General features: G+C 32.8%; 1 protein-coding gene across 1 annotated transcript; it reads left to right on the forward strand.

Annotated features, from left to right (window-relative positions):
- The first annotated feature begins 20,611 nt into the window (after window positions 1-20,611).
- Window positions 20,612-21,184, forward strand: LOC126888587 (uncharacterized). Its single transcript, XM_050656938.1, has 2 exons — window positions 20,612-20,880; window positions 20,980-21,184. The coding sequence occupies exons 1-2, from the start codon at window positions 20,612-20,614 to the stop codon at window positions 21,155-21,157; spliced, it is 447 nt and encodes a 148-aa protein (XP_050512895.1). The 3' UTR covers window positions 21,158-21,184.
- Window positions 21,185-21,400: the final 216 nt, after the last annotated feature.

Consider the following 21,400-nt stretch of genomic DNA (forward strand, 5'->3'; position numbering starts at 1 on the left):
ACACTCTCTGAACAAAAAACGGAGGTGTGTGTATTTAGCCGAAAACGAAACATTGAGCAGGATCATGTAAAACTGGGACCTTATAATTTCCAAATAAAAAATGTAGTGAAATACTTAGGATTATATCTAGATCGGAAACTGCTATGGAAAGACTGTATACATCAAATAACTAAAAAGTCTGAGAATGCTATTAACATACTGAGAGCTTTCTGTTATACCAAATGGGGAGCTGACCCAAATATTGCCTTGTTGTTTTATAGAACTATGATAAGATCAATCCTGGATTATGGTAGCCATTTGTATGGATCAGCGGCACAAACGCATTTAGATAAAATAGAAAACCAAAAAAACAAAAGCTTGAGAATATGTCTTGGATATCTCAAGTCAACTCCAATAAATATTATGGAAGCAGAAGCCGTAGAACCACCATTACAACTGAGAAGGCAACTAATTAGTAACAAGTTCATCACGAAAGCATTTTCCAAATCCGCAAGTTATATAACACTTATCCATGAACTTTCAGTTTCAGTACTCACTCAGTCGTATTGGCTAAAAAAAAAACTCCACTTATCTGTGAAAGTTACACCACTCTTTCTCAATACAGGTTGTCACTATACACATCAAAAATCCAACCAATATTTTCAGAACGTCCACATATTCTGTTTTCTAAACAAATCAAGACATTTCAGATCGACAAACACGACCACTTTCTCGAAACGGTTAATCAACGATGGCCCGACTACAACCAGATTTACACCGATGGATCAAAACAAATTCGTACAGGCGCCACTTTTTACGATCACACCACAAAATATCACGAAGAGATCAGATTACCAGATGAGGCAACGATATATACAGCAGAAATGTTTGCAATAAGTGAAGCTCTAAAGTATATACTTAGGACTGATAGATCGAAAAGTATTATATTTACAGATAGCAAAAGTGTCGTGGAGAGACTAAAGAATATAGGTGCGTCGAAGAACTTAAATCATCTAGAAGTAGAAATATTACAGACCAATTACGAAATACGTAGCTCACAACGAAAGGTGATAATAGTTTGGATAAAAGGACATTCGGGTATTCAAGAAAATGAAATTGCCGATAAGTTTGCAAAGGCTGCGTCAGACTTAGACAGAGAGTGTATTAATCAGCGTATTCCTTATACCGATTTGAATTCCATACTTAAAATTCAGCTCAAAACCAAATGGCAAGAATTGTATAACAGCAAACAAACAGGACTAAATTACAAATCATGTCAAGTCCAGATCCCGAGGCTAAGATGGTTCCACAACCAAAACAACAGAAACTTTATTATTACCATTAACCGAATAAGAGCAAATCATGCAATGTCACCAACTTATAAATTTAAAATTGGTTTAATTGATGATTCTTCATGTTTATGTGGTGAACTGGGAGACTTAACTCATATTATACTCGGGTGTTCATTAAATAGTGCAAGCACTGATAAATTCTATAATGAAATAGTTAATAACAACACTTTTTTACCCATAAATTTAAATTGTATAATTTTCAATACGAATAATAATATATTGTATTTCTTATATAATCACACCAAGAGGTGCAAAATGAAATTGTAAATTACTAACCACATCTTTGTTAGCAATTCTGCAACTAATTATATTTTGTACGTGTGCACCAAAAAAATATAAAAAAAAATATAAAAAAAAAAATTAAAAAAAAAAAAATTTAAAAAAAATTAAAAAAAAATAATAATAAAAAAAAAACAAAAAAAAAACAATAGTAAAAAAGAGTATAAAGAAAAAAAAAGCAAAATAAATTATACATATAAAAAGATAAGTAAAAATTAAATTATAAAGAAAACAAAAGAAAAATTTGCACACATTAATCTTACCTTACTAATATTTTGAGCATTGTAATCGTGAGGAAGGATGAGTTTTAAATTAAAAAAAAAATAAAAAACAAAAAGAATTGTTATAGTTAAAGAAAAAATTGTCTGGCTAATTGGTCCCTACCAAAGCCATCAAATTAATTTAAAAAAAAAAAAAACCCTTCTGTAGACTACCAAAAAGCCACATCAGCGAGGAACTCCTGACCTGGGAACTCAATCAGCTACAACTATAATACTGGTCTAACACAACAGGCCAAAGGCAAGCAAATAGGCTTATAAAAGTGTCGCCTACTGCAACAAACTGCCTTCTCGAAATGAGTAAAAAAGATATAGAAATGGTCACTGGCCTTCTCACTGGTCACTGCCCTCTGAGATACCATCTCAAAAAAATGGGCAAATCAGATAGTGAGAACTGTCGTTTCTGTGACAACGAAAAAGAAACGGCAGAACATATGCAAACAACTAAAATTCTTAGAAGAGGTCACCCTAACGCCCCCTGATGGAGGAAACAAGTCACCTTGGATGCTAATTAATTTCATCAGAAGTATTGGCATCCTAAAGTTTAACTAGATTAAGGTATGCACAAAATATCTTTATAGGTCGAAGTGCGGAGAGGCTCCATAGCCTTAAGAGGAAACAGTAGAGATCAACAGGTAGCAAAAACGCATTCCAAGATTGCGGCTGTAATTTTGAATATTTTTTCGAGATATTTGGCACAAGTATTCGTAATATAATAAAGAATGGCGCTGCAGAGCCCAATTTTAAAAATATATTAATATGTGGAAATTACTCTGTAATTAAATACAATATTAAAAAAACGAGCCTATACCGCCATTAAGAAAAGCAAAGAAATACACTTTCTTCAAATAAACTTTTTTATCCGATGCCTAGATTTTGTGTCATTTTGGAACTACTAAAAATTTTTATTACATTAGTAGTTTCAAAATGACACAAAATCTAGGCATCGGACAAAAAAGTTTATTTGAAGAAAGTGTATTTTTTTGTTCTTCTTAATGGCGGTAGAGGCTCGTTTTTTAATATTGTATTTAATTACAGAGTAATTTCCCCATATTAATGTATTTTTCAAATTGGGCTCTGTACCGCCATTCTTTATTATATTACGAATACGTGTGCCAAATATCTCGAAAAAATATTCAAAATAACAGCCGCAATCTTGGAACGCGTTTTCGCTACCTGTTGATCGCTTCTGTGTCCTCTTAACGACCTCACATAATCTAATGTAATCTTATTTAACGCATTTAATTATACCAATATTTAATTCAGCAATATTCTTAAAAGAGAACAATATTTTGTGAATGGGCCTTAGATAAAATCAATTGACAGAGAGATTTCTTCGATAATGTACTATTTGCGGATGAAGCTCCGTTTCATAAAAACGGTTCAGTTAATAGGCATAACTTTATTATTAGGTTAGACACCTAACTAATAATTTGCTCTGAAAAATGAAAATATCTCGAAAACTAACAAATTTTTACACAGGGAATACTATATAAAAATTAAAGTACGTAACGGTACTTTTCCATTCGATGGTGATATAAAATACAGGGTGTTCCATTTAAAAGGTACCAATAAGCCATTGCTGTTGTAAGTATTTTTATTTATACATGGAGCTGAACTTGGTACGATTTTCAGAGGAAATAGATTATAACTTTGTAAATACCCTGTATAACATAAGAAGACTTTATATTTTTGTGATGGAGAAGTTAATAAGATTTCAAATATAAAATAAAATATAGGGTGTTTCATTTAAAAAAAAACATAAGTTTGGTTTGCCAATATGTTATCGAACACCCGGTAACATTCTAACTAATTTTGTAATGTGAAGCTCAAAGTTGGCTACAATTTTTGTTATTAACTTTTATTGCTAACTATTACAATATCAGATCTACTGAACTTTATCACACTGATCAATCACCTTGTCTATTTGTATATTTATATTTTGTATACATTTGTATTTAATTTCGTAGATAAAGTAATCAGTTGGTGATAATGACGAGAAAAATTTTCTCCTTCTTCGGAAGGGAACAGTAAAAACAATGTAGGTACGTCGCTCAGAAAATTTTTCTTGTGCATGATAGGGATTTAATTAAGCATCCAGAAAATAATAGTTATTTAAGTCATTACCAAATTCAGTTGAAATTTTAAATCCTTTAAGAGCAAACAGTAGCTATCAACAGGTAGCAACAAACGCGTTCCAAGATTGCAGCTCTAATTTTGAATATTTTTCGAGATATTTGGCACACATATTCGTAATATAATGAAGAATGGCGGTACAGAGCCTAATTTCAGAAATATGTTAGTATGTGGAAATTTCTCTATAACTAAATAAAATATTGAAAAATGAAGCCTGTACCGCCATTAAGAAAGACAAAAAATACACTTTCTTCAAATAAACTTTTTTATCCCGTGCCTAGATTTTGTGTCACATTGGAACTACCAAAAATCGATTCTTTTATTTATAACAAGTAATCGTACGTCACTGATTTGGCAACATTTCGCGCCTATGTGTATAAAAATTATTGTTTTGATTATGGAGACCTACTAACACAGAGGAGAGGAATCGAGATAGGACGACCTTGAAATTTGTGTACACGATTTTGCCTGTTTGCTTGGTTTCTCGCTAGGGCGGCGCTGGCGTACAGATAGATGATAGTTTTGCATTGGAGTGAATGTGAAAGTTTGGAAAATAATTAATTATTCGTAGGTAATATAAGATTACTGGTTTTTGTGGTTAATATTACTTAAATATGAGTGCCAAAAAAGCTCACACTAAAAGAACTTTCTTGGTACCGGGATTTATGTCGAGTTATCATTCTGATAAAAAATTTAAAAGGGAACTTAACGAAGTTAATAAAAGCCTTTTTATAAAGATTTCTCTTTATGTTATTTATAATATAACTTTCACAGATCATATATTCACTTGTATGTTATTTCCTTCGGTGTAAATAAAATTTGTGTTTTACCTATTATTGGTTTTTATTATAACCTGAAAATTATAATGATTATTTCATTCATAGGAGATTCTGACCAATAGAAAGCTACAGAAATCTGAATTAAATCGATAATTTTTGATAATCTCCCGTCGTTAAGTATATTACGTCAGATGCCTTTCGTTGCTACGAAGAAATACATTCAGTGACATTAATGATAATTAATGTTTTAAAAATTATAAAAGTGATGACTTTCAATCGTCAAATATTTATAAAAACTGTGTGTTTAATGGTACTTACATAAATTAATTACAATAAAATTTTGGTTTTGAACAGTTTTATTCATGAAATAATCGCAACAAATTGCACTCGACTTCTGAAATTAATATAGAACTTTTGCTCTCGTGACACTTTGACATAATTTCACTCGCCTTCGGCTCGTGAAATTAAAACTGTCAAAGTGTCACTCGGGAAAAATTCAATAATTTCAGAGCTCTTGTGCAATTACTACTGATAATATTAATTCTTGATCTTGAAAGTTTTTCTGTCAAAACAATGCATATTTTTGAGACAAAATAATTCACAAAAATTAACACTAATTTTATAAAATTCAGACTGTCGTCTGTAGTTAATTTACATATATTTTTATTAACTAAATTTAAACATTTGAATATAAGCTTTCAGAATATAAATGAAATGTACAAAAGAAAAAGCATTTTAAATTTTGATAAAAAGAGTAATTCAAAAAAATTTTGATCAATAAACTTCCAATAATTTAAATAACTTTTTAACTTTTTAAAAGGTACAGTGAGTTTAAAAAATTAAGTACAGTTATGTTCAATTTTTTCAACTAACAAACTTTTTGATATCAATTAATTTGCAGTGTAAATACCATTGGTATATAAATGTGGCAGTTAGATAATAATGTGACAAAATATTTCCGCTTCAAAATAAGCTGCCCCACATTAAAGTAATGACAAATTTAAATTTGATATGTCATACCTCCATTTTTTCCTTTCTATACCATCTGCAATGGTATAGAAAGGATACACTTTTACCATACGTCGATATGTTATAAAGTTCTTAATTTATTTTTTGCATAAAACATATTCAGCACTAATCAACCAATAAATTAATGTCTAATTACGCTAAAAACATTAATAAAATGAGTTAAATATTAAATAAGTCCATAAGAGCTAATGTATTTGTAGCACCTATTCGAACACTTGCGCCTTTGGCTGCCACTGCTTAAAGCTGAATTAGAGGTTGAAAAGTTAGCCCACAAACGATGTATTGCGTTTCCACTCCTTCTTGCAGGTCTCCATATTTTTGATAGTATAAGCGTCACTGTCAGTGTCGAATTACCGACGCACTGTTGCTTCACTTTTGAAAGTTCACAGAACTTTCGCGATCTTGGACCGCGCTTGTTGCTACCTGTTGATCGCTACTGTGTGCTCTTAATAACAATATACGAAATTATTACTCAATGCTTTTTTTACGTATTTGCTTGTGTGTGACATTGGATATCTGTGTAATTGAGACACGCAACGCAAAGTGCAAGCTAATAAGAAAAGTTGTTGTTATATTCATGGTCGTGTTATAAAGATAAAATTCATGGTAAACAAATGGACGTTAAAGATACTTACGCAAATAATGAGACAAAAGACTCTAAGAACGATTTTAGTAACGATCAGACGACGTAAGTAATATTATATTTATAACAACTAAGTACTAGTTATTGTTTTTTAATTATGAACTAAATAAATAAAGAAATGGGTATATGTATAGTGCATTCAAGTTAATCAACCCCATCACGAGGGTAGTTCACCTTTATTCTACCGTACCTACATAATGGTGATCGCCAATGTCGGATAAATCTGATATAATATGGCAAGTGAAGAAGAAGAAATACCCATGGTTTAATTTTAATATTGATTCATTTATTTTATTTTCATTCCGTTTTGGTTTTTTAAACGAACGGGTTAATTACGTTACTTATGTAAATAAACTATATAATTTTTCATAGTTTACATGATTTCTGTTTAATAAAGTAGAGACATTATTTTCACCTTCATTAAACTCCCTGTAAATAATTACCCTGGAAATTCCCTACCTACGCGGCCTCATTCAATTTTGTATTTTGTATTAATTGACACGCTACAGCTATAGCCTGGGTTGCAGGTTGCAGTAAGCAATGCGATTTTATCGTGTATAGAAACAAAAGTGGGTGGCCATGACCAGACCAAAGGCGATGCAGGTTGAAACTTCCTTGACATACACACAATTACTATATCCGCAAAAGAGAGTAAATGGGTTGAGCAGACTAAATTTATTACCTCTTTTATTGTTTTAAAAAGGTTATGCCAACTTATTACTTAACTAACTTAGATATTTGAATAGTTCTAAAAATGTTTTATTATATTATTTGTGTTATACGAGTGCCAATTCAACTTACATACAGTCGGAAAAATGAAAGAATACCCATGAACGAACATATAAAACACGCTGTATTTTCCTGTCACCGTGTCACAAAGAAAATTACCCAGCGCAAGTACATGTAATAATAATTATTACATGTACTTGCGCTGGCCAATTTTTTGTATGACACGGTGACAGGAAGATACAGCGTGTTTTATATAATCGTTCATGGGTATTCTTTCATTTTTCCTACTGTAGTAAGGTGTTTTATGCATGAGAAATTCCCAATATAAAACTCTAGTGGTGATATATAATTATATTATGTAGGAACATTAATAAGGTGGCATATTGACAATATTATCTATAAGTGCGGTACTATATTTCTAATTCCTTAAAATAAATAAGAATGCTCTAGAAAAGAGCAACTCATATATTATGACGTCTACGCTAAATAAATAACTGGTGCCATGTGAAAATAAAAACCAAATATACACTGTGTTTGGTAAAGAATGAGCCATAGCTTAACCTTAGAATCCTGAGCTTAAAATAGATCGATTTAAGCTTACTTTTGTACGAAAGTTGATAATAACCGAAATACAGGGTGTCAAAGTTAAACTTTTATTTTATTTATTCTTAAATTAATAGTGAATGACAAAATCTGGATAAGGGACGAAGAGAGAGAACAGCTGATAGAAAATTCTAAAAACTAATAAACGAAGAACAGCGGCTGAAATATGGTATTGACATGGCAAAAAAAGGGATAACGACTTTGGAAAATGAGGAAAATACAAATAAGGAAAAACCTGGGAAAAAAAATAAAAATTGGAATGTACGAAGTACGTACGAAGAGGGTGCCTTAAAAATTTAGATAATATTATGGAGAATTACAAAGTAGACATCCTGGCCTTACAAGAAACAAAACAGTTGGAGACTGAAATAGTCAAAATAGGAAAAAGAACCTTTTTTAAGAGTGGCGGGACAAACAGATATTTTGGAGTTGGATTTATGGTGACAGAAGAAATAAGTAAATTAGTTATAGACTTCCAAGTAATATCAGATAGAATATGTTATTTAAGAATAAGAAGAAAGTACAGAAAAATTAGCATCATTAATGCACATGCCCCCACTGAAGAAAAAGACGTAGAAACCAAGAAATTGTTCTATGAGAAGCTAAGTAATTTGATGGATAAAATTCAGATATATGACATAAAGATAATCGTAGGAGATATGAATGTCAAAATAGGAAGAGAAAAGATTTACAGAAGTGTAACGGGTGGGAAAAGTTTGCATAAGGAATCAAATGAAAATGGGAAAAAGTTAATTGAATTTGCAACAGAAAATAAAATGAAAATTTTAAGCACAAAATTTGACCATATAAGATAACTTGGATATCTCCAGATGGAAGGACAAAAAACCAGATAGACCACGTATTAAGAGAAAGTAAACATATCAGAGCAATTACCAATTCCAGAAGCTACAGAGGGGCAGATACCAATCCAGATACCAGATAATAGCGATCATATTCTAACGATAGCCAAACTTAAACAAACTTAAACATTATAAACTACTAAATTGTAGCTTTTTTAATGACTGAAATTACCGTGTACACAGATTTTCATTACAGTGAATAGTTAGCCAGATATAGCTGTTTAAAACCTCTATTTACTGGCAAGCACCCCCTTATTCGAGCCTTTTAAACCCGCCCAATTACAAACTAAGGGATATTATGGAACCTAACTTACACAGCCTTAAAGCTCTTTAAAAATCCTACAAAATCGTTTTTGAAGAAACTTTTTATCGCCAAAAATATATAGAATATTTTTCGAGGTATTCTCAAAAAACCCTCTAAAAAAGTTGATTTTTTCGTCGAAAAACTGTTATTTTCAAGCGCGAATAACTCGAAAAATATTAGTTTTACGAAGAAAATGTAAAAAATATTTTTTTCTTAGAATCCCTTTTTCCATCGAATTACATGGTTAAAATGTAATAAAAAATTCCCACCCCGAGATGGGGTGGCAACCACCCCCAAGGTATTAGCGTATAATAACGGCATGACATAGAAAATGATCCTTGGACTATTCTCTACCTTCTGTGAAAATTTCAAGTAAATCCATGCTGGACGAAAAAATTGCGAGCCAAAATGCTTCATTTCCTCAATCGACTATTGGGGCCGACCGACCGGCTCTGTCCCGTCATACAGCTGACCGACTATAATAACTTTTATTTATATTCAATTTAGAATGTGTGTACTGATTTTCAGCCTTAGTAAATGGAAATAATTACCTTCGTAGGAAAGCAACTTTGATGCCCTCTCAGTAACCCCTGTTCTACGTTTCGCTTTACCGACCGCAGTATGTTTCTCTACACACTCACAGTAATCAACTGTGAAAAATCTAGCTTTAGTAAATTCAAATAGATTTTTCAGCGCTGCCTCTCCGTCTACTAGGTGAGATGCACCATGTTCTTTTTAGCCTTGTAGTGGCATCGGCGGTGACGGAGGCTTAGGTTCCCGAAGAGGGAAGGTTCAATTTATTTCCAAAAACTAAAAGACAAGCCATATATTAGTTTGAAATCAAGAAGAAAACCAAAATGTGTCCTTCTGTCATTCTTCAAGAAATAATCTGAAAGAGTAGCCGATGACAAGAATACATTAAAAGGAATTATTATTAATTATTGATTTACACTTGCATATATTATGTAAGTTAAAAACCAATATTTAAAACTGACCATGCTTTTATAAAATGGAGGTAAGGTATAAAAAAATGGCTTTAAAAAGCTAGGTATGTATATTACAGGAATATAATGAATGCGATAAGATTCTTACCCCAATAGAAGAAGGTGGTCTCATGAATAAAAATGATTTATTTTCAAGCTCCTTTGGCTTTTATAGTGAAATAAATTTTCTACCACCATAACTAAATTGTGTCGCCGAACTGGGACGAAGCGTCACTGTTATGTCAGCGAAACATACAACACAGAACATGAAATTTAAAATAACGATCATGGATTGCAAGATTAGATCAGATGCTAGAATGTAAAGAGAGATAGGAAATAGAGAATAAAGAAAGAGGGCGCCAAACAAGTTTTTAGCGGAGAAAACAAGTTAAAACAAATACAGAAGATAATTAGTAATTACATATTAAAGAATATAAAGTAAAATACTTATTTAAAAATAAAATAGCAAATATGTGATATTTATAATGTTACAAAATAAAACCTATAACCATCTCACTGCGAATTATAATCATTCTATTCATCTTCTCTCGACACGATGGTGTAATTGATAAATATACATAATATGTTAAGTTTAATAAGCGATTTGAGCTAAGTTATTTTTAAATTTTCACAATTATTAATAAAATCATTATTTATAGCCGTAATTACCCAAAAGTGTCTACCTATCACAAGCGATCTTCGCAGCTTTTCAGAAACTTGTCCCTATGTGAACTGTCCGATCACAAATTACAGACGGTCGAAATGAATACGTACAATGTATATAGATGCACATGCACACATTAATATTCGAAATAGTTACCAAAGTTATACAATAGCTTGTTTGGTAATTATTAATTTACTGGTCTGGCTGGTTTCACACAAATTTGCGGCACAGGAAATGCAAGCAGGCGACATAATGTAACATTATTTTAGTGCTTATAAGTATGCCTTATAAAAATAGTGTAGTGTTAGCATATTGAGTTACATTCATAACTGTAATGTAATGGGAAATGACCCCATGTCAAAAATGTCAAAAATGACAATTAACAAAAAAATAAAGTGTTTTTTTTTTTGGCATGGACTTTATGTCATTCAGCCAGTCACAACATGAGTATTAGTGTAGTGTGTATGTTGAGTAAGTGTCTTGTTACTTTGCAAAGTCGACGTCATTAGCGTAAAACTACTTGTAATTACACATAATAGACGCTATTTTACTAAACATCAATTTCAGAATATATTTTTATTCGTAAAATATCGGGAATTTTTTTTATTTCAAAATATGACGATATCTAGAATGATACTAAAGTCAAATAAAAAAAAAATGAGTTAAAAATTGAAAATACTTTTGAATTAATTAAAGAAAACCGTAAGCTGGGGTCACAATTTCCCCCGTTTGGTCATCCGAAGGTTAACACCCCCCACAATACTCCCCAAGAAATTTTAAATGATAATATTAATAGATAAAGAAATTGTGAATTTTTAAAGTTGGAAAACCTATCTCTAGGCAAAAAATGGTCCTAGAATAGTTATTTTCCTAACTCGTGCGGAAAGTGATACTTTCACGCACGAGACTGCTGTTGACCCGAACGACGCGATAGCGGAGTTCGGGCAAGCAGTCGAGTGCGGGGAAGACACTTTCCGCACTAGTTGGGAACAATATTTTTTCTAGGGCGGTACGTTTCGTAAAAAGCCACAAAAAATAGAGTTATCAATTTTTATTTAGAAGTGAAAATACAAAAATTAATTCTTTGGCAAGGTTGTCAAAACCAAACTTTCAATATAATGGGCTACCACGACGACGATATTGGTTTCCATGACGACGATTCAAAACCATTGTAATTTTCTACTGATCTGACTTTTAAACATTATGTCAAAATAATTTTATTTCATCGAATTCTAGCGCTAATGTCATTAAAACATGAACACAATAAGATAAATTTGAAATAAATTAGTAAATAATATCTAAATATTAGTATTATAATATATTATTATGCCATATTACAAGGTACTTTATTTTCCCGCACGCCGTGCGGAAAATTTACTTTCACGCACGCCGTGCCGGAAAGTGTAACTTTCGGAAACGAAATGCGTGCGTAAAAGTGGCTCTTTTAGCACGGCCGTAGATTTTTTTTGAATGTGTGAAAAATTGTAAGGAACACGAATATTGAAACAGTATTTAAATTTTTTTAATATCTCAGAAGTTATTAGATAAACAAGCTATAAAAACAAATTACAACAATTTTTAAACGCCATTTTGAAGTTGACTTCCTGCTGCATTTATCGAAAACACACTAGATAAATAAAAAAATTAGACCTTAGAAAAGTTTGAATACCCTTTTTTGTAACTAAAAAAATAGTATATAAATATTTCATAAGCTGTAAAATATTTTCAATCTTTTTTTTTTGGTGTAGTTCGAGCGAATACTTGAACAAGTAAACATCTTTTTGTGCTCCGCTGTTATCGTTATATCGTAGTGCTATCGATAAAAACAGTAAATAGTTATTGTTATTTTTCACTTGGACAATTTAAGGTATGTATTAAAATTTTATTTACATTTTTTTGGTGCAAATAATGATTAGTACATAAATTGAATAGTCACAGAAAGAATCTCCCTGCCCACCAGTGGCGTGGGTGCCTACAATTATAATGATAATCTAAACTTTAGAAAAATAGTAGTAAGAGAAAACAAAGTACATTAATTAAATTAAATAAAAACTATAAATAGATAGCTTTAAGAGGAGAATTGATCTCTGAAGAGACGATCTGGATTAATTCTTCTATCGTAAAGCAAACAAGAGCAAAAAAACAAAAAAAATAATAAAATAACTACGTAAAAAAACTATTACATAGACAAAAAAAAATTGTAAATAAAAATGAAAATTTACCCTAAATTAGTATGGTGGTAGTAGGTGAAATGGAATGGGAAAATTAAAATCCAAAATCTGATAATATACAGAGTCACTCTCCCATGCTAGAGAAAGCAGATGAGAATCCTCCACTCCTCCACCTTTACTCAAAAATAGAACACACAGTACATCTTCGAATGAAAACAGCATAAACGCCACCAAGAGCACATCTCAACGTCGACATGCTTATCAGGTAACAAACCAGCACAACACACAGAAGCTACCGACCAATCTCTTCAGAATAATGATAATACAGGCTGGACGTTAATTCCAAATAAGAAGCGCCGATCCGAAGATAGTCCTCCGAATAGAAGTAAAAAGCAAACTACTATTGAGGATTATTGGTTGCGGAAACCTACGCCAACGACCAATAGATATAGCCCCTTAGCTACTGATAATGATGATGTACAAGAAGAAAATGAATCCAAAAAACCTCCACCAATATTTATTCAAAATGTCGAATACATACAACCGTTACGTGAACTGCTTGACGAAAAAATACCAAATTAATATACCCTTAAATGTCTTAGGGATAACCAAATTAAACTTCAAGTTGATTCACCTTACCACTATTCAGATATTGTTAAAACTTTAACAGAAAAAAAAAACAAAATTTCACACATATCAGATAAAACAGGACCGTGGATTTCGGGTAGTTATCCGCAATATTCACCCCACAACAAAAGTTAATGATATTAAAAGGGCACTCGAAGAACTAAGACATTCAGTAAAAAATATTTCCAATATAAAACGAAAAGAGGATAAAAAGGAACTACCACTTTTCCACTTAGAATTGGTTGCAAATGCAAATAATAATGACCTATATAAAGTCCATATGCTGCTTAACACAATTATTGAAGTTGAACCACCACATCCCAAAAGAGAAATTCCTCAATGCCACAGGTATCAACATTTTGGACACACTCATAAATATTACAACAGAATGCCTCGATGCGTGAAATGTGCAGCCAACCACTTGTCATCCGAATGTCCAAGACAAAAACGAATTACAGATGTCAAGTGCACAAATTGTCAAGAGAATCATCCTGCCAATTATAGGGGCTGTTTAGTTTATAAAGAGCTCCAAAGAAAACAATTTCCAAATCTGAGGGAGAAAACACAACCTAATCATCCAACTTCGTCTAGTTTCTCAAATATTCGTCGCCCATCTGTTACATATGCAAACGCTGTGGAAGGACGAAATCAAACCACCACCGCAATTGTCCCAAACACGGGCACTACACAGGAAAAACTGAACACAACAGAAACAAGTAACAATTTAGAACTTATGGTTCAAAAGCTTATGGAGAGAATGGAGAAAATGTTCGACCTTCTCATAAATATGCTCTCAAAACTTAATGTTTAACCCTAAAATTAAAATTGGATACTAGAATGCAAACGGTCTCACAAACCATAGTGAGGAGATTAATGCATTTATAAAATTAAATAATCTTGATATCACGATGGTCTCTGAAGCTCATATGACAAACAGGAGCTATTTTAGTATGCCAGACTTCTGCACCTATATCACTCCACGTCCAATGGGAAAAGGTCATGGTTGAACTTCGTTAATCATTAGAAGTAATATAAAACATCACGAAATAAATAAAGTATGTAAAATAAACATTCAAGCAACCTCGATATCCGTAGAACTTAGCAAGGGACACATAACGATATCAGTTGCGTATTGCCCCCAGGTATAATAATTAAAGAGGAACATTTTTCTAGCTATTTCAATGGGCTTGGTCATCATTTGAAAAGAGACGCAATTGAAAAGAAAGACTACTGCACTGCAGCCTTTTTGGATGTCTCACAAGCATTTGATAAGGTATGGCATGATGAGCTGCTATCTAAAATAAAAACTCATTTTCCCCATCCTCTCTATACACTTCTGAGATCCTATCTAACCAATCGATACTTCCAGGTTAGACATAATGAAGCAGTATCAAACATAACTCCAATTATATCAGGAGTACCCCAGGGTAGTATATTGGGACCAACTTTATACTTACTCTACACAGCAGATATTCCCACAACAGCAAACAGCACAATTGCTACATACACAGATGATACTGTTATAATGGCTTCCAGCTCGGCTCCAGTTACAGCGTGCCAAAATTTACATCATTTAAATGGTTTAGAGAAGTGGTTTAGACTGTGGCGAGTTAAAGTAAATGGCAGCAAATCTGCACATATAACATTCACTTTATGCAGGGAAAGTGTACCATCTGTGCATATAAACAATACCATCATCCCCACAAGAAATGATGTTAAATACTTAGGAATACATTTTGACAGCCGACTAAATTGGGAAAAGCACATCTGGAGAAATGACTACAACTAGGAATAATATACAGGAAAATGTATTGGTTCATGAACAAAAACTCCAAATTAAATCTATACAATAAATTATTATTATTGGATAAGTGTATTCTAAAGCCAGTTTGGACTTACGGTATTCAGATATGGGGTACTGCATCTAATTCCGATTTACTGAAACTTCAGCGTTTTCAATCAAAAGTCTTGAGACATATTACTAACGCACCGTGGTATGTGCCTAATTATGTTATACATCGAGACCTTCAGATCCAAAACATTAAAGACACCGTTGGCTCACTCAGTGAAACCTACAAAAATAGACTACTGAAGTATTCAAATACGCTTGCGCAAGACCTACTTAGGCGACCGAGGAGAGGAAGACTAAAACGCCGTGACCCATTAGACCTTTCTGTACCTGTAATTACTGAAACGTAGACTATATAATTTAATGTGTGTGTACCTATTTTAACTATTGATGTTTTTTTAAATGTTCGTAAAATATGTCTTTGTAAATTGTTATTTAGGTCTCAGATATTTTTATCAGAAATGTATCGCAAAGGATTTTCATCACTGGATGGATTTCCACTATGTTAATGTGATAAACATATTGCTTATTGTTTCTTTAATTGTAAAAATAGATTGCAGTAAATAAAGGATATTTAAAAAAATATTTTTTTGGTTTATACTGGTAAGATATTAACTAATCTAGCCGCCAGCTACGTCACCGTGGTCATTTCAATTCTGATGGACAAACTCAACGGTTTCTTATGAATTTTTGGCTCCTGATTAAGTTGAGGGTAGATTCGATCCGAGTGATCGAAAAATTTTTAGAATCAATTGAATTGTGTATAAGGCTCTAGCCCATCAACTTAAAATTTTTTTCTAATAAAATAGTTTCCCTAATAAAAAACAAAGAAAATGGCGTTTACTAAACTTAGGTAAATCCAACAATTATAACTCAAGATATTGTAAAATTAGTGCATAATGCAAATTGCAAATTGCAAAATAAGTGTTTTTCAAAAATTTTTCAATCGTAACTCAAATTCTACCCATTTAAATGTGTTTTACCAGGTCTGATTTTAAAGCTTAATTATTTATAGATTTCTAAACTAAATTACTTTACCTTTATTTGTGTCAAATTTATATCCGTTTGAAGTCATAATTTTCTTAAAGCATTTATACATGAATTTGTATATAAGAGTTTATCAAATTTGAGCAATAAACATTTACACTTCAAATGATGAAAGGGTTGCCAATGCGAGTCCATTATACAATTGGATATAGTAATTGACTCAATTGCTATATCCAATTTACACTTCAATTAATAGTGATAGTAGAAGAACTCAAAAGGGACATGTTAAGCTTAGGGAAATATTGGTAGGTTTCTTTTTGGCCAAGATGTAGATATACTAATAGCGCGTTCTGAGGCGCAAGATCGGCCAACAACGAAAAGGTTCGCGCGTGGACCTCTCGATACAAATTATAATTCATATGTATATATGTTATCTTCATTGTTCATTTCTGATGTTCCTAATACAATTTTATCATATGTTTCTTATAATTAAATCATCGTAAAATGCCTCGTATCACCTTCCATTCCATTTACCTTTTCTTAGATTTTTGTAATACATGAGAAAAAATAACATGAAAGATTAAGATTTCAGAAAACCACTTAAAGAAAGTTTTTCTTATTTATTAATAATATTTTTACAAACACTTTCTTTCACGCATCTGCATCTACACAGATATATGTACAGGAAATCTCCGCTTTTTTACATCTACATAAGTTTTTAGAGCATTTTTTATAGATTCATGGTGTTACTGGGTCTGTTCTTGAAGACAAAAATTAAAACTTTTGGGGCTTCAGAGTCTTACTATATATGTTATATACATATAAAAGTGGCTCTAGTTCTTTTGCAGCATTATCAAGGAACGTAAATTTAGTGTACGCCACATAAAATGCTCGTTTTCCATACAATGATGATGATGCAAAAGAGGTCGATCCAGATTTACATGGATATCATATAGGCAATAAGAACCCAAAGCCCCAAAATTTTTTAATTTTAGTGCCTATAAGATCAGATTTAATACACAATGTAACTTAAAAATTAAATATTTTGATAAATAAGCCACAATTAAATTGAAAAACTAATTTTATTAACGTTTCGACGTCCAAATCGGATGTCGTTGTCAAAATACCAAATACTCCTAAATTAAACAAAAATGTTGTTGCTTGGTAAAAAATTCTTCTAATAATTTATTTAATCTGACTCATTTATATCGGCAATTCAGACATATATTTTATATTTTAAAGTAGAAGACTTTAAAATGATATTGCCAATATTTATGAGTTGCTTTCCTGGGACGACTTTACTGAAAGGTAGTTCATTCGATTACATGAAATCAACCCCAACTCAAGAATATCCGCCACAAAAAAATCATAATTTAGTAATATTTTGTATTTTGAAAACGACATCCGATTTGGGCGTAGAAACGTTAATAAAATTAGTTTTTCAATTTAACTGTGGCTCATTTTCCAATCAAAATAGTTAATTATAAAAATACCACAAGGAAATAGCTTCAGAAAAACTATAAAAATTATTATAAAAACTTACGTAGATGTAATGTAGTATCCCAAATAAAGTACGTGCCTCCTAGTGGCGGGATACGGGCAACAATACATTGGCTTATAGGGCAGTCCTAACAGTAGGGGTCCTGGCCTATACAGAAAAATGCAGGCGGGTGTGGGGTAATACTGTACTTTGGTTGCATTGGTGATGTATTGGCTAAACGTGCAGGGCAGGGTATGGTGCTGATAGAAAAGGCATTCAAGCATCAAATATCCAAAAACCTTTTCAGGCCATAATAATGAAAAGACCTTCTCCAACGCAAAAAAAAGTTATACTGAAATGATGGCATCTCCTGAGGTAAAATATTTCGGAAGTAAAATGAGCCTCCATTCGGATCTCCGGGTGAGGACTATCTCAGGGGGAACACCATTACAGGTTAGAAAAATCAGGATAGGGTCTTGGAATCTTGGTAGTCTTAAAGGTAAGAGTCTGGAGTTAGTCGATGCGGTCAAACGAAAAAGAGTTCAAATTGCTTGTATTCAAGAAGCTAGGTGGAAAAGACAAAGGGCGAAAGAACTAGGTGAAGGATACAAATTGTAGTATGTAGGGAGTAGTAACACTAGAAATGGAGTTGGTATAATTGCTGATAGTGAAATGAAATATAACGTAGTACAAGTTATAAGAACGAGGTATAGAATGTCAGTGAAATTTGTAATTGATAAAGAGGTATTGAATGTTGTGTGTGTATGCTCCTCAAACAGGTCTGGGTGAGAATGAAAGAAGAGCTTTCTATGACCAATTAGGAGACATACTGAGTGATATATCAGCAGAGGAGAAAGTTATAATAGGAGGTGATTTCACTGCACATGTGGGACAAGCCAAGACAGGATATTAATCAATACATGGGGGATTAGGCTTTGGAACTAGAAATGAAGCTGGAGATGACATGCTTGAATTAGCAACAGCATTGTATATGGCGATTGTTTACACATTCTTTAAAAGGAGAGACTTATTACCTACAAAAGTGGACAACATCAATCCCAAATAGACTACTTCATGATAAGGAAAGAAGACATACGTGAATGCAAGGACTGCAAGGTAATAGTTATTGAGACAGTAAGCCAATAACATAAGCTGCTTGTTCTGGACATCCAAGTAAAAAGCGAAACTAAACAAAAATATCGGAGAAGCCAACAAAAAATCAAGTGATGGATGATAAAAGATGAGAAAGACAAGGGCGCCCCCAGGGAGGGGCCAGGTGGGGCCATCGCCCCCCCTGAGAATTTGGCGAAAGCGTGTAAAAAATATTTAGCTCTCTCTTACTTTATATTATAAAATAAATTCCATATTAATCATAATCGCTCACGAGATATGCCAGTTTAAATGTATTTTTTCTCAATCCCTTATCCCTTCTGACTGAGACGCATATGTTTGGATGGAACCGCATCGTTTTCGGTGCGCATGCCGCCCGGGCTTTATAAATCGCCCATTCACCAATTTCAGAAAGTTTCATGAAAATGCGAAATCGCATATGAACTCTGAATGGCACAGACAAGCATCTGAAAACTCAAGTAACTTTATATCTGTCATGAAAAATGAAAAGAAAAATGTTGAATGTCTTGCAAATTATGGTTTGGCGAAACTAAAATCCATTGTTTCTTCAATTTTGTTTAGTGCACTACATGACTTACCATTAAGAGGTCATACCAATGAGGATGCTGTGTTCAATAACCTTTTACATTTTAGGAAAGAAGCTGGTGATTCTGTTTTAGAAGACCATCTGAAAAATGCGCCGAAAAATGCAATGTACATTTCCCATAGGACACAAAATGAGATCATTGATTTATGTGCAACGGTTTTAAGAGACGAGTTAGTTACAAAAATCAATGATAATGAAATATTTTCCATTTTAGCAGACGAAACAATGGACATTACTGGTACAGAGCAACTCTCTCTGGGCGTGAGATATTTTAATAAAAGTGAAAATTGCATCAGAGAAGACTTCCTTGGTTTCACCCCATTAAAAAGTTTAGATGCTGAACATATAGCAAATGCTATTACTTTAACATTAACAAATTGGGGCTTGAACTTGGAAAATGCAGTTGGCCAAGGATATGATGGTTGTAGTACAATGGCTGGGGAAATAACTGGAGTACATAAAAGAATAACTGAGAAATACCCAAAAGCTCTATATTTTCATTGCGCCAGTAATCGGCTAAATTTAGTAGTCAATGATTTAAATGACATACCACAAATCAGGAATACAACTGGCACAGTTAAAGAAGTTATAACATTTTTTCGGCAGAATGGCCAAAGAAGGGCAATAGTGGGAACTCTTCAAAAACTATGTGAAACCAGATGGACCGAAAAATATAAAGCAATTCGAAAGTTTAGTGAGCAGTTTGTTAGCATCGCTGAAGCACTTCAGACTCTATCGACTGAAGGTAACCGTGACACAAGGCAGAAAGCTTTCCAGCTTCATTGCGCAGTTACAAATACAGCATTTGTGATATGTCTACATGTGATTGCCAAATACTCTGCCAAGTTAGAAATCGTTACGCAAATGTTACAAGGTGTCAGTGTAGATATTTTGAAGATATCAAAACACATTCAGAAGGTTACTGAGCTATTCAGTTCAGACCGACAAAATGGAGAAAAAGAGTTTGATAACATTATGGCAAATGTTGAAACAACAGCAAACAAGCTTGGAATCGAGCTCACATGCTACCCAGACTATCAACGAATACTATAGAAAGTCCATTTTCTTGCCTTATTTGGATTCTTTGGTTCAATCGTTGAAAGATAGGTTTTCAGATAGAAACAAACCATCATTTGAAATTTTCAATCTGCACGATAAAATCATGAAAGATCTTTCTAAGGAAGATTTTGAAAAGTCTATTAACAATATAAACAGCTCGTATTGTGAATTGTTAGACAACTTTAAGGAGCAATCAATTCTGTGGTTCGACCTTTGGAAAAACACGGAGATAGATGCCAAAGCCTTGGAAAAACTGAACTTAATAGAGGTTCTTGAGCATGAGCATGCCTGCTTTTTGCCGCCAGTAGCAAAAGCCATCCAAATAGCTCTTTGTCTGCCACCAACAACTTGCACCATCGAGCGATCATTCAGGTAACTAACTATAATTTTATTACGTTATATTCTTATCCATGTGTTTCAGTTCTTCTAAAACTTACATTACAATATAACAACCTCGATACTTTTTTACAGCACTCTCAAACGTGTGAAGACCTGGATAAGGAATACGATGTCGAACAATCGTCTAAGTGGGCTATGCCTGTTATCTGTACACAGAAGAAAAATAAAAGAAAATAAAGAAAACTTCATGCAGAAAGTAATTGATTTATTTGCGATGGACACCAGAAGAATTCAATTATTATTTAAGTAACATTTTACTGACACTAACCGTGTTGCGTTTTAACCAGCAAAACAATTTTCCTTGTATTTTTTGTTTCAATACCCTTTGCCCCCCCTGAGGAAATATCCTGTGGGCGCCCTTGGAGAAAGAAGGTCTATTCAGGGAAAGAATAGCCTAAAAAATATATGTTGGAACATGAAAGGAAGCCCTAATACAATTTGGAGAAAAATGGCCAATATTATTAGAGAGACGGCTATTGAAATACTTGGGAAA

The sequence above is a fragment of the Diabrotica virgifera genome, chromosome 7 (genome assembly GCF_917563875.1).
Source record: "Diabrotica virgifera virgifera chromosome 7, PGI_DIABVI_V3a".
NCBI classification, from domain to species: Eukaryota; Metazoa; Arthropoda; class Insecta; order Coleoptera; family Chrysomelidae; genus Diabrotica; species Diabrotica virgifera.

What these genes read in the sequence shown, in the direction of transcription:
- LOC126888587 (XM_050656938.1), top strand. Translation starts at nt 20,612, where the DNA reads ATGAAAGATCTTTCTAAGGAAGATTTTGAAAAGTCTATTAACAATATA. An exon ending in ACCATCGAGCGATCATTCAG is followed by an intron (nt 20,881 to 20,979) that starts GTAACTAACTAT and finishes ACTTTTTTACAG; the next exon opens with CACTCTCAAACGTGTGAAGA.